The sequence below is a fragment of the Papio anubis genome, chromosome 17 (assembly GCF_008728515.1).
Source record: "Papio anubis isolate 15944 chromosome 17, Panubis1.0, whole genome shotgun sequence".
Taxonomy (NCBI): domain Eukaryota; kingdom Metazoa; phylum Chordata; class Mammalia; order Primates; family Cercopithecidae; genus Papio; species Papio anubis.
The window spans coordinates 46,156,987-46,170,105 of NC_044992.1; the positions used below are offsets into that span (position 1 = coordinate 46,156,987).

Genomic DNA, 13,119 nt, shown 5'->3' on the forward strand with positions numbered 1-13,119 from the left:
GTGAAAGCTGAGTCATGTGGTGGCAGGCAGCCCCAGGATCCCAGGGCTCATCTGAGGCCATCTCTCCATCGCTGAGACCATGGTTCTCAAATTTGAAAGGTACAAGAGGGACAACTTCAAAAATCAGATTCCTGGGATCCTGGTCCCAGAGGATCATATTCAGTGGGATGGGGCCCAGGAATCTGCATTTTACAAGCCCTCCAGGTATAAGGAGAGCCTCACAGTCTGCAGACTACTCTGCAATGCTCTGCTCCAGGAAGAACCAACCTGGGGTCTATCTTAGGTATTCTTTCTGAGGCTCTGTGAGTATCATGCGAAGGACGCTGAATGCTTTGTAAAAATGCTTCTTGATAGCCTGGGTGCAGTGACTCACACCTGTAATCCCAGCATTTTGGGAGGCCAAGGAGGACAGATCACATGAACCCAGGAGTTCAAGACCAGTTTGGCTAACAAAGTGAGACCCCATCTCTACAAAATATTAGAAAAATGGCCGGATGTGGTGGTGTGCACCTGTGGTTTCAACTACAGGGGAGACTGAGGCAGGAGGATTGCTTGAGCCAGGAGGTTGAGGCCACAGTGAGCTGTGATTGCACCACTGCACCCCAGCCTGGATGACAGAGCAAGACCTTGTCTCAAAACAAAACAAAACAAAACAAAACAAAAACTGTTTGAGGAGTTTAAATAACAGTGTGTTTGTTCCCACATCTTCCTGAATCACATGACCCCAGCCCATTTTACAGGGTAAACAATCTGAGGCCCCCAAGAGAGTGAATAAAAGCACAGCTGGTGGGAAGAACACCTGGGAGACCTGATGGACACACCCCATCCCCTCAGGGCCCAGAGCCGTGTCCGTGTGCTAGGCAGGCTGCCTATAAAGGTGAGAACTTCTACACTTGCAGCAGGATATTGGAAAGGAGCAAAGGAATCCTGGAATTAATGTTACCCTTAGACTCCAGAGTGGGCCATGGCGTGGAGGCATAGGAAATCATTGGCACCAGGGGCAGCAGTTCACGCCCGTAATCCCAACACTTTGGAAGGCCGAGACAGGTGGATTACCTGAGGTCAGGTGTTTGAGACAAGCCTGGCCAACATGGCGAAACCCCGTCTCTACTAAAAAAATACAAAAAATTTAGCTGGGTGTGGCAGTGTGTGCCTGTAATCCCAGCTACTCAGAAGGCTGAGGCAGGAGAATCACTTGAACCCGGGAGGTGAAGGTTGCAGTGAGCCGAGATTGCACCATTGCACTCCAGCCTGGGCAACAAGAGCAAAACTCTGTTTCAAAAAAAAAAAAAAAAAAAGCAAGCAAGCAAGCACTGGAAAGGAGCATTGGAAAGGAACAGCACCACAGCTGCACGGGAACTCAGAGACTATAATTTAGCAATTTTCGAGATTGCCTTAAAAGCTCTGGGAGTTCATAGGGCTTCCCACTCTCATGAGAACTCTAGTCCCCAAGGAAATCTTTTTCTTCCCCCTCCTCCTGTCATTTATTTATCTTGGACAGGGAACAGAGCTTGAATTCTGAGTCTAATCTGTGAGGAAACGATTTCAGAACAAGGAGTGGAAGTGGAGATGGATTTAAGAACTTTATCACTGAAACTGAATCTCACCCAGAACGTTCTGAGCTTCTAAAAGCAAGCAAACACAGCTTTTTAGCTCCCCCAACTTTCCATGGATGCCTGTGGTCCACACCCCTGGTCTTCAGAACAATCCCTTGCAGCCCAAGAAAGCTCTTGAGGTGGTGTTCTGGGGTCATGGGTCTTTGGACCAGACTTTGTCTGTGAACCGGCAGTTCTGACACTTGTTTACAGATGAGGCATGATGTTAAAATGCAGCTTCCTGGGTTCTCTCCCAGAGATCCTGAGACAGAGGGTCTGGGATGGGTCCCAGGAATCTGCATGTTTAACTGGAGCCCAAGGTCTGATGCCCACAGCTGTGGACCACTCTGAGAAGCCCCGTTCCAGGATGAATCCTCCCCTCCTGGGTGTGAGGAGGAAGCCCGAGCAGCTGGAATCCCTGAATGGTCTTCCAGAAGCCCCCAGGCCATATTCTTGTCCTAAGAATCAGAGTGGCACTGGCCAGAGATACTCTAATGTTGGCCGACTGTGGGCATTGAGGCCGGGAGCGGGGCCGTGCCACCCTCTTCCCCTCATCCATGTTTGGCCAGTAGGAGTCAGTGGGTAACCCTGGGCACAAACCTCTGGAGGACATGGCACCAGCTGCAGTTGAAGGACAGGTCCGAGGACATGCAGGCGTCACAGCTCCTATGCTGTAGGCAGGCTGCAAGAGAGAAGGCAGTGGCCACTCAGCACTGAGCCTCTCCATGGGCTCCAAAGGGTGCAACTCTGAATTCCTGGTATTTACAGAACTGTGGGGCCCCTGACTTCAAGGGGACCTTTGAGGTCATTAATGCCACCTCCCTTGGTCCAGACCAGCCCCAATTCCTAACTTCTTTTTTTTTTCTCTTTTCTTTTTTTTTTTTTTTTTTTTTTTTGTTTTAAGGGATGAGGTCTCGCTGTGTTGCCCAGGCTGGCGTGCAATGACCTGATCATGGCTCACTATAGCCTCAAACTCCTGGGCTCAAGCAATCCTCCTGCCTCAGCCTCCCCCCCCCCCCCCCCCCCCTCCCTTTTTTCCTTCTTCTGTCCCTCCCTCCCTTGCTCCCTCCCTCCCTCCCTCATTTCCTCCCTCCCTAGCTTCCTTCCTTCTCACCAGAAGGTCAGGCCCTAAACTGGGTGCTGGGGATTCAGCAGTGAGACCTAGTCCCTGCCTTCTTAGGGCTTAGACTCATATGGGGAGACAGACGCTAAACAGATAATCAAAAATCACTACAGAATTAGAATTGTCATGAGGTCTATGAAGGCAAATCACAAGGTGCTGTAAGCGATTCTCCTGCCTCGGCCTCCGGAGTAGCTGGGATTACAGGTGCCCACCACCACACCTGGCTACTTCCAGGTATATACCCCACAAAGGGTTGAAAGGGATTTTTTAAAGGTCAGAGGATACAAAGTAGCAGGTATGTAGGATGAACAAGGCTAGAATCTACTGTATAACATGAGGACTGTAGTAATAAAATTGTACTGTATGTGGAGTTCATGCTAAATGAGTAGATTTTAGATGCTCTTGCCACAAGAACAAAAAATCTAGGTAACTGTGAGATGATGGATATGCTAATTGCTTCATCATGGTAACCTTCTCACTGTCTATATGCATCCCATAGCATCATGTTGTATACCTGAAATATGTACAATAACAGTTATTGTTTTAAAAGATGCTCTGGTTGCCCCCCAGTGCTTGCTGGGGGCACTCACTGCCCACTCCTGATGTTCGGTCCATGGGGAGAGAACAGCTCTCCTGGGGGAGAAGAAGTCAAGGCAGAAAGGTCCTGTGTGCAGAGCCAGGAGGAGAACGGCCCAGACATGGTCCCAGCAGCAGCCAGAACTGCTACCAGGCTGTGTAGAGCGAAGGGGCTGGAATTAGTAGGAATGAAGAGGGAGCGACATCTGGGGCCCAGCCTGGGCAGGACAGAGCCAGAGAGCAGAGAGATTAGTGGGACCAGGTTGCTGGAGGGTGCGTGAACCCTTCTGGCACAGGTCAGGCAGGGGAGCAGCAGGGCAGGGGGTGCAGTAGGCATGGGGGCTGGATTTAAGAGCTGTTCACTTGCAATCCAGTGCTACTCAGTTTAATGAACCAGATGACCTCTGAGTGGCAAGTAGCTGTCACAAAGACCATATATTTTACTGCAAAGAGAGACAGGCACTCACCTAGAACAGCTGTGTGCAGAAGGGCTTATCTTATAAGCAACAGAACAGAACACCTTGATAGCCACAAGAGTGACAATTAGCAACAGAAAATGACCACTCATTTGATCAACATTGCATGCGTTTCTTCCTGCGTGAGTTCTCATGTGATCCATTAACTCAGGAGCCAATGTACATGACATGGAGCCCCAGCAAGATGGCAGCTGAGAACCAGCCCTTGGTGAGTGGGAGAGAGGCTGTGTGGGCACAGTGTGACCACCTTCAGTCACTCTGGGAGGGACTGGCAGTGGGTGGCAGTGTCCTTTTGTCTGCCATGATGTTGAAGGCCCTGGGAGAGTGGATGGAAAGAGCCACGGGCAGGAAAGAAGCAGGGGCTGCCCTGTGCAGGAGGATGAGCACTCTCTGGCTGTTCTGTTCCCTGTGTATCCAGGGGGTCTGGAACAGTGCCTGGCACATGGTATGTTGAATCAATATATAAGTGCTCTTGTTATCCTCATTTTATGGAGCAGGGAACTGAAGCTTGGAGAGAGTCTTGGAGCTGAGAGTGAGAGGTCTGGGTTTGAACCAAGGTCTGTTTGAGCATAGAGTTCAAGCTCTTAGCCTTGAGGTCTCACTGTGGGTCTCCCCTGCCCCTGCCTCAGTTCTCAGTCCCACCCCAGGCCACTTTTTTATGGGTCTCTCCTAGAAGAGGGACCAGGAGGGACCAGCCACAGAATACAACGGCTTGGAGATAAGCCCCTCACCCCTCCGAAGTAACCTGGACAAATCCTTCCCTCACCCAAATGGCAAGGGAGAAGCCAGGGGATGCAGAGAGTTTTCTCTTTATCTGGCCTCCCAGGGACCCAAATCACAGCCTTGATAGCATTACCCCTCCTTCGCCAGCTGCATCCAGTAGGGAACCCTGCCCTTGCCTCTCCCAGTGACTTTGAAGGCTCCTTAAAAGACTCCAGCCGCTGGGCGCGGTGGCTCAAGCCTGTAATCCCAGCACTTTGGGAGGCCAAGATGGGCGGATCACGAGGTCAGGAGATCGAGACCATCCTGGCTAACACGGTGAAACCCCGTCTCTACTAAAAAATACAAAAAACCAGCAGGGCGAGGTGGCAGGCACCTGTACTCCAGCTACCCGGGAGGCTGAGGCAGGAGAATGGCGTAAACCCGGGAGGCGGAGCTTGCAGTGAGCTGAGATCCAGCCACTGCACTCCAGCCTGGGTGACAGAGCGAGACTCCGTCTCAAAAAAAAAAAAAAAAAAAAAAAGGACTCCAGCCAAACCAGCCACAGAGAAACTCCTGGGATCCTCCTGGGGTTTCATAACACCTACCAACCTTTATTTCTCATCGGCATTTCAGATGGCCCGAATCCTATTAAATGCTTACAAAATTCACGGGAGGGGTGAGAAGTGCCTTAAATGTACAGTGTCCCAGAAACACATTCCCAGAACATTTCCACTGCTTCCGCCCAGGCAGTCAGTCCTGCCCTTGGATGTCCTTGCTTCTAAATGCAGTTTTATCCACATCATAGAGCCTGAGGTTTGCTCTCACCAGTCCTAGAGGAGCCCTGTTCTCAGGCTCTGGGCCTTCTGCCCTGATGGAGTGATAGGGTTGGGGTATGGCTGTGACCTCTAAAGTGTCCCAGCCTTGTGACCCCCCGGTGTCTGGGTCCTTCCTGTTCTCTAGGGAAAGACACCTGCTGAGCCCTGTCTGAGACGTGGCCTAGCATTCAAGAAGATCCTCTCTCCTTCTCTTCCTCTTGTTTCTCCATCCCCTGCTCTCAGAACCTCCGAGGAAGAGGAAGCAGGAGTAAAGAGAGGCAAGAAATGCCACTGAAGCCCAGGCGTGGTTGCTCATGCCTATAATTAATTCCAACACAGGGCACGGTGACTCACGCCTGAAATCCCAAAACTAGGGGTGGTGGCTCACACCTATAATCCCAGCACTTTGGGAGGCCAAGGCAGGTGGATCAGTTGAGGCCAGGAGTTCAAAATCAGCCTGGCCAACAGAGTGAAACCCCATCTCTATTAAAAATACAAAAATTAGCCCAGCATGGTGGCAGGTGCCTGTAATCCCAGCCACTTGGGAGGCTGAGGCAGGAGAATCACTTGAACTTGGGAGGTAGAGGTTGCAGTGAGCTGAGATCACACCACTGCACTCCAGCCTCGGCAACAGAGTGAGACTCTGTCTCAAAAAAAAAAAAAAAAAAAGAAGAAGAAGAAGAAATGCCACTGAGGCAGGGAGAAGGCCATGGCTTCAGCAGGAAGCTGGGGGCACCACAAGATGGGAGAGGAAATGAAAACCTTCATAAAACAAGAGGGGCCAGGCACGGTGGCTCACGCCTATAATCCCAGCACTTTGGGAGGCCAAGACGGGTGGATCACGAGGTCAGGAGATTGAGACCATCCTGGCTAACATGGTGAAACCCCGTCTCTACTAAAAATACAAAAAATTAGCCAGGCGTGGTGGCGGGTACCTGTAGTCCCAGCTACTTGGGAGGCTGAGGCAGGAGAATGGCATGAACCTGGGAGGCGGAGCTTGCAGTGAGCTGAGATGCGCCACTGCACTCTAGCCTGGGTGACAGAGCGAGACTCTGTCTCAAAAAAAGAAAAAACAAGAAGGATGATGCTGTCCTCCTTGTCCTCTTTCCCACGTTCTCAGCTGTCCCAGCCCCATCCCGAAGAGCATCCACCGTGGATCCTGTGGGCTCCACAACAGCAGGTGGGGCCTCGGCCATGGCTGCCTTCAGCGTGGGTGAGTGGGGTACAGAGGGCCAGGGCCCCATGATTTATGGAGGCCACCTGCTAAATCCCTCCATCACCTCCTGTAAAGAGAATACAGTGACAGACTGGGGCCCATCCAGTTCCTGGATCACCTTTTCTGGGGGCTCAGTCTACGTGTTCTCAGAGGTACAGCTTTCCTGGGTTTCAGTTATGTGGGAATAATAATAGCTGTCCTAGATCAAGCCCTCACCCCCACCCCAGGCCTGGAATGGACCCGTCAGTGTCAGAGCTGCAGCCAACGTGCTTAACTCCACCTAGGTGGTTCTCACCCTTACCCTATCTCTGGGAGGGGGGTGGCATCAGGCCCGGGTTACAAAAGAGAGATGGAGGCCCTGAAAAGTTAGATGGCTGCACAAAACAGGAGTCAGCCATGGGCCTGGGACCTGATGCCCGTCTGCTTGACTCCAGAGCTCTTTCCGAGATGGTGGAATGACCCCTACTCACTCGGCAATGGGGTGAACTCCACGGCTGACATGCTGGTGATCTTGCTGGGGTCCAGCTCTATGCGGTGGTATTCAAAGATGCTCCTTCGCCGAGATTCTGAAACAGAGGCAGAGCCTGTTGTCAGGAGCATGTCACAGGCAGAGGGCATCGAGGCCTCTTCCCAGAGAGCCTGACAGGTCAGCCTGCTGCCACTGAAGGCAGTAAGTGCCCCCAGCAGCCTGGGACGATGATGTTGGCACTGCTGGAGACAGGGACAGGTGCGGACCTGGAGAGGAGAGTATCGTGGTGTGAGGCTAAGTGACTCAACGCAGAGACCTGGCTGCTCTGGGAGGCAGAACAAAGGAGATCCCGTGCTTGCTTCCCCTTACCTCTGCGCCTTCACAACTGCTATTCCCCTGACCCAAGATGTTCTTCCACCTCTTGTCCCTGTCTAGCTCATCCTTGCAGATCCAGCTTGAGGGCCACTTCCCCTGAGCAGCCCTCCTTGGCCAGCTCCCTCCTTTCCTCAACTCAGGCCAGGTGCCCCCTGTCCCACTGCACTCACCACACTGTGTGGACACGAGGGTCTATTTGGAGGCTGGAGATGTGTGAGACCATGATCATCTGGTCCTGAACCTTGCGGAGTGCTCTGTGAATGTCTGCAGATGGACAGGCTGACTTTTGCATGTTGCTGTCCACCATCCACCTCACCCCTGATGGACAAATGACCCAGCAAGCCTCAGGGCTTGGAGCCAGGCTTAAGTCCTACTTCGGTCCCTGCAGAAACTTCTCACAGGACCTCAGAGTCACGAGACCCAAGTTCATTCTAGTTCTGCTCATGACTTGCTGGATAACCTTAGGCAAGTCATTTGGACCTCAGTTTCTTGTCTGTGGAGTGGAAAGACAGAAACACCTGCCACAACACCCTCGGGAGGAAAAAGCTGGAATTGTAGATGAAAAGGCTGCTTTTAAAATGGCAATCTGAGGTGCTCTGATACTTCTCTCTAGGCCACCCAGGAACCATGACTTGGGGTTGGTTTTCTTCAACTTTGAAAGGCAGGCAGCCCAGCCGGGCGTGGTGGCTCGCGCCTGTAATCCCAGCACTTTGGGAGGCTGAGGCAGGTGGATCACTTGAGGTCAGGAGTTCGAGACCAGCCTGGCCAACGGGGTTTTTAGCAGAAACCCTGTCTCTACTAAAAATACAAAAATTAGCTGGGTGTGGTAGCACATGCCTGTAATCCCAGCTTTGAGAGGCTGAGGCAGGAGAATCGCTTGAACCCAGGAGGCAGAGGTTGCAGTCAGCTGAGGTTGTGCTACTGCACTCCAGCCTGGGTGACAAGAGCGAGACTCTGAAAAAAAAAAAGAGAGAGAGAGAGAGAAGAAGAAAGAGAAAGAAAGAAAAGAGAAAGAAGCAAGCAAGCAAGCAAGAAAGAAAGAAAAGAAAGAAAAGAAAGAAAAGAAAGAAGAATAAGAAGCAGACAGCCAGGAGTTGAGCTTTGAGAATGAGTTACCCAACAAGAGGAAAGGGCCACTCAGTGTTTGGTCTGCCCAACACCCTTTTGTCTTCTGGAAACAGCAGCATTCCCCTTGGGGTACTGTGCCCAGCCCATTCCTACAGGTGGACTGCACCACAGCTGCCATCTTCTTCCATGATCCTGCCTCTCTGGCCAAGCTGTGATTGGTCCAGGGCTAGGTATCTGCTGTGAGCTGGACCAATCAGAGAACTTCCCTGGGACTTTTCAACTATAACCAAGAGGCCTTTTGCTCTCTGGTAATGAAGCTGGGAAGATGCAAGCTTGGAGCCTGTGAATGGCCACAGTTCTCGGCTCATGGGGAAAGCCAGAGAATGAAGCCACCTCGTGGAGAGAAACAGGAAGTGCTGGTGTGTTCTGGGCCCTGGGGTTCTGGGACCTGCCCCGGTGTTCAGCTCTTCTTTTGGTTCTTTGGGCTACTTCAGTATCCTCCGTGCACCCCCTTTTCCATTCAAGCGAGTTTGAATTGGGTTTTCGTAACTAGAAGTAGGTGGGGACATATGTCTCTTGCTCAGCTGAAGGTGGTTTGGAGGAAAATTTCCCAGGGTGGCAGCAGAGCTGAGTAGGGACATCCACAAAGGGGTGGGCTTCCCGTGCCACAGTTGGGTGCCCCGCCCCCACATTCCCTCCTATATAAGGAATCTAGAGGAGTTTTGTTTGTGTTTCACATAGCATCTCAGCTATATGTCTTTATTGATTGATTGATTGAGACTGAGTCTCGCTCTGTCACCCAGGCTGGAGTGCAGTGGGATGATCTCGGCTCACTGCAACCACCACCTCCCAGGTTCAAGCAATTCTCCTGCCTCAGCTTCCCGAGTAGCTGGGATTACAGGTGCCCGCCACCACACCTGGCTAATATTTTGTATTTTTGGTAGAGAGGGGGGTTTCACCATATTGGCCAGGCTGGTCCCAAACTCCTGACCTCAGGTGATACGCCTGCCTCAGACTCCCAAAATGCTGGGATTACAGGCGTGAGCTACAATGCCTGACCTGTATCTCATTATTTATTTATCCTTAACCTTGAAATTAGTCCCTCCTACTTAACCCAGGACTGCACCCCAGTGGGTCTGGCACCAAAGCATGCTCTCTTCCCACCACACTGCCCTGCTGCAGGACACCTCAGCCCCTGAAACATTCAAGACCTTGGAATGTCATTCCATGCAGTGAAAAGAAGGCTGCTCTGGCATTGGTGTCAGTAAAGATCCCCTGGAGCTGAACAGCACCTGCAGCCCTGAGGCCTGTGTCTGAAATGCCGGTCCCCCCCCACTCCAATGCCACTAGGAGGGTGCACCTGCTACCCATGGGCCAGATGCTGCTCCAGGCCGAGTGGAAAGGGGAAAGCAGATGGGGGCACTGATGAGCGCATGGAGGAAGAGAAGCTTGGCCCCCGGAGAGTGACCACACAGGGAGAGGAGGCTTAGGGTTGCCACCGCTGGGCAGATAGGCTCTGCCCTTACCGCCTGTGTGACCTTGGACGAGGGACTCTGAGCCACATTCACACATGGGGCTGGTGATGCCATTCGAATGGTGTTGTCCTGAGAATTAATGGAGACACTGTGTGTGTAACGCATGAGGACCCCAAGAGCCCTCGAAGCGTGTGAGCCCCTTTTCTCTCCGCCCCGACTGCGTTTTTGCTATTCTTCTCGGCTGAGACTCTAGGGCATTTTCAGCCTCTTCTAACCCCTGAAACTCCACCCTAAGCAATGTTTACAAACTTGAACATGCGGAGGAAGGATGGCACACATTGTTTTCTCTCTCTTGTCCTTACTCTGTCTGTCCTACCTCTGTCTCTGTCTCTAGGACGGCATATTTCTTGTCAGCAAGTCTCTGATGGGTCCCCCAGGTCCCCGCTGCTGTGCAGGGAGAGGAGGCCCACAGAGGCGGCCTGACTGTGGTGCTGTGCTGGCAATCCAGACCCCCTGTTCCCACCTGTCATCCTGCAGGCCTCTCCTCTCTTCTGCCGCCCCCATGGTCCGGGCTGCCTGCCTCTCCTGCTGTGGATGCCACTGCCCCCACCCTGGCTTCCCCTTGTTTCTTCCTGGTTACTGTTTCTGGCTTTTGCCCCCACTGGAGAATGAGGTCATGGGAGCAGTGGGGTACGGCAGTGCTCAGGTGGTGAACGGACCTGGGGACCCTGGAGGCTGAGGTGAATTTCCCACACCCCCTCTGAGGGCTGCTCAGAGAGTACTTATCTTGGAATCCGTCTCCCCGCAACACACACCTACTGACTCCCATGGGGAGAGGCGGTGGAGAGGACTTTAGCCTTGGTCGTCCTTTCCCACCAGGAGGATGACAGCTCCAGCCCTGTAGCTCCTTCCTTTGCCCGACTCCTGCACTGGAGCCGGATGGTTTAAAATAAGATCCAGGCCTCCTCCCGCGTTTCCCTCCCTTCCATCTCAGGCAGATCAGGGAACTTGCTGCTTCTCAGGAAAGCAGCTGGACAGAGTGGGTGGGACAAGGAGTCCAGGTGGTCCCCAAGGCGAGTGCTGCGCAGGTGTGGGCTTTTCAAGAGAGGAGATGAGCTACAGCTGCGGAGACTCAGCCATATCAGGTTGAGAGAGCAAAGGAGTTAAGAAGTCAAGTTGGCCGGGCACCTGTAATCTCAGCACTTTGGGAGGCCGAGGCAGGTGGATCACCTGAGGTCAGGAGTTTGCAACCAGTCTGGCCAACATGGTGAAACCCCATCTCTACTAAAAATTTTAAAAATTAGCCAGGTGTGGTGGTGGGCGCCTGTAATCCCAGCTATGTGGGAGGCTGAGGCGGGAGAATTGCTTGAACCCAGGAGGTGGAGGCTGCAGTGAGCCGAGATTGCACCACTGCACTCCAGCCTGGGCAACAGAGTGAGACTCTATCTCAAAAAAAAATAATAATAATAAGTGAAGTTGTCCTGCCATTCATTCATAAGAGGGGAAACTGAGGTTCAGACAGATTAACCCATAGACGGATACAACTTTGTGTGACACTTTACTTTTAGATTATTTATTTATTTATTTAGAGACATGGTCTCGCTCTGTCACCCAGGCTGGAGTGCAATGGCGCAATCACAGCCTTGACCTCCCAGGCTCAGTGATCCTCCTGCCTCAGCCTCCCAAGTAGCTGGCATTACAGGCACACTCCATCATGCCTGGCTAATTTTTGCATTCTTAGTAGAGATGGGATCTTCTTGTATTACTCAGGCTGGTCTCCAACTCCCGGGCTCAAGCAATCTGCCTGCCTCAGCCTCCCAAAGTGCTGAGATTCTAGGCATGAGTCACCACACAGGCCACATCTCTTTACAATTTACCAAGCCTAGCCACAGCCTTAAATGGAAAACATCTACTTAAATGAGAAAACTACAAGAGCACAGCGCCACCATGCAGCACATTTGTTGACTCCTTCAGCATGTAGGTGCGGACACCTGCTGTGTGCAGGGGCTGTGCTGAGCGCAGAGCACTCCGTGAGCTCGCAGCCTTGCAGGTTACCTGGAGCTGCACCATCTCATTTGCCCTTACAGCTTTCTGAGGTGCACAGACAGACATCGCTGCTCTCCCCACTTTACAAAGGAGGAAAGTGAGATCGGAGAGGGGACGTTATTTGCCCTAAGTCACACGGTCTTTGTTTTAAAATCAGAGGCTAGACTTTTAAAACACCTCAGGGCTCAAAGCCACTGAGGCTCCAAAAAGTCACCAAAGTTGTGAGTGTAGATAAATATTTAACAACTGCCTGGGGGATGGGGTGCAGGTAGGGGCAGAGGAGTCCTGACTTGCAGTTGTTGCCAGTTTCTGTGGTGTAAATACTCCCACGGTGGCTGACTTCCAGCTACCCTTTCAAAAAAGTTACTGAACATGGAGTTAGGAAGAGCCATATTCAGTCGCCTCTCACCCAGCTGCATACATGATCTCCAGCACACCCCTGCTAAGAGCTTCCTGATTTGTGTTTCTAAAAGAGTCAAAGGGAAACGTTTACATTTCTTTCTTTTTTGTTTTGTTTTGTTTGGTTTGAGACAGGGTCTCACTCTGTTGCCAGGCTGGAGTGTAGTGACGAAATCACGGCTCACTGCAGCCTTGGCTTCCTGGGCTCAAGTGATTCTCCCGCTTCAGTCCCTCCCCGCAGCTCCACCTCCCCCACCAAAGGCACATGCCCTGGTAATTTTTTTTTATTCTGTGGTATAGACAGGGTCTCCCTATGTTGCCCAGGCTGATCCCAAACTCCTGGCCCCAAGCAATCCCCCCGCCTCCAATTCCCAAAGTGCTGGGGTTACAGGCACGAGTCACCATGTCAGGCCACATCTCTTTACAATTTAGATGAGCGTGGTGGCTCACACCTGTAATCCCAGCACTTTGGGAGGTCAAGGTGGGCGGATCACCTGAGGTCAGGAGTTTGAGACCAGCCTGGCCAACATGGTGAAACCTTGTCTGTACTAAAAATACAAAAATTAGCCAGGCATGGTAGCACACGCCTGTAATCCCAGCTACCCAGGTGGCTGAGGCAGGGGAATCGCTTGAACCTGGGAGGCAGAGGCTGCAATGAGCCGAGATTGCACCATTGCACTCCAGCCTGGGCGACAGAGAAAGACTCCGTCTTAAAAAAATAAATAAGTAAAATAAATAATTAAGCCAAAATCCAAAAGATGGAATGATTGTGTGTTTGTCTCCT

The 13,119-nt window shown here is 51.9% G+C and overlaps 1 protein-coding gene across 3 annotated transcripts in view; it reads right to left on the minus strand.

The window, feature by feature from the left end:
* The window catches only part of PLXDC1 (plexin domain containing 1), an 86,290-nt gene that overhangs the window by 13,771 nt on the left and 59,400 nt on the right, over window positions 1–13,119 (minus strand). For all 3 annotated transcript variants that reach the window (XM_021928288.2, XM_003912917.4, XM_009190486.4), the window contains exons 8-9: window positions 6,974–7,069; window positions 2,196–2,277 (exon numbers count right to left, since the gene is read on the minus strand). In XM_021928288.2, coding sequence (XP_021783980.1) covers window positions 2,196–2,277; window positions 6,974–7,069 — 178 coding nt within the window. The remainder of the gene's footprint in view (window positions 1–2,195; window positions 2,278–6,973; window positions 7,070–13,119) is intronic.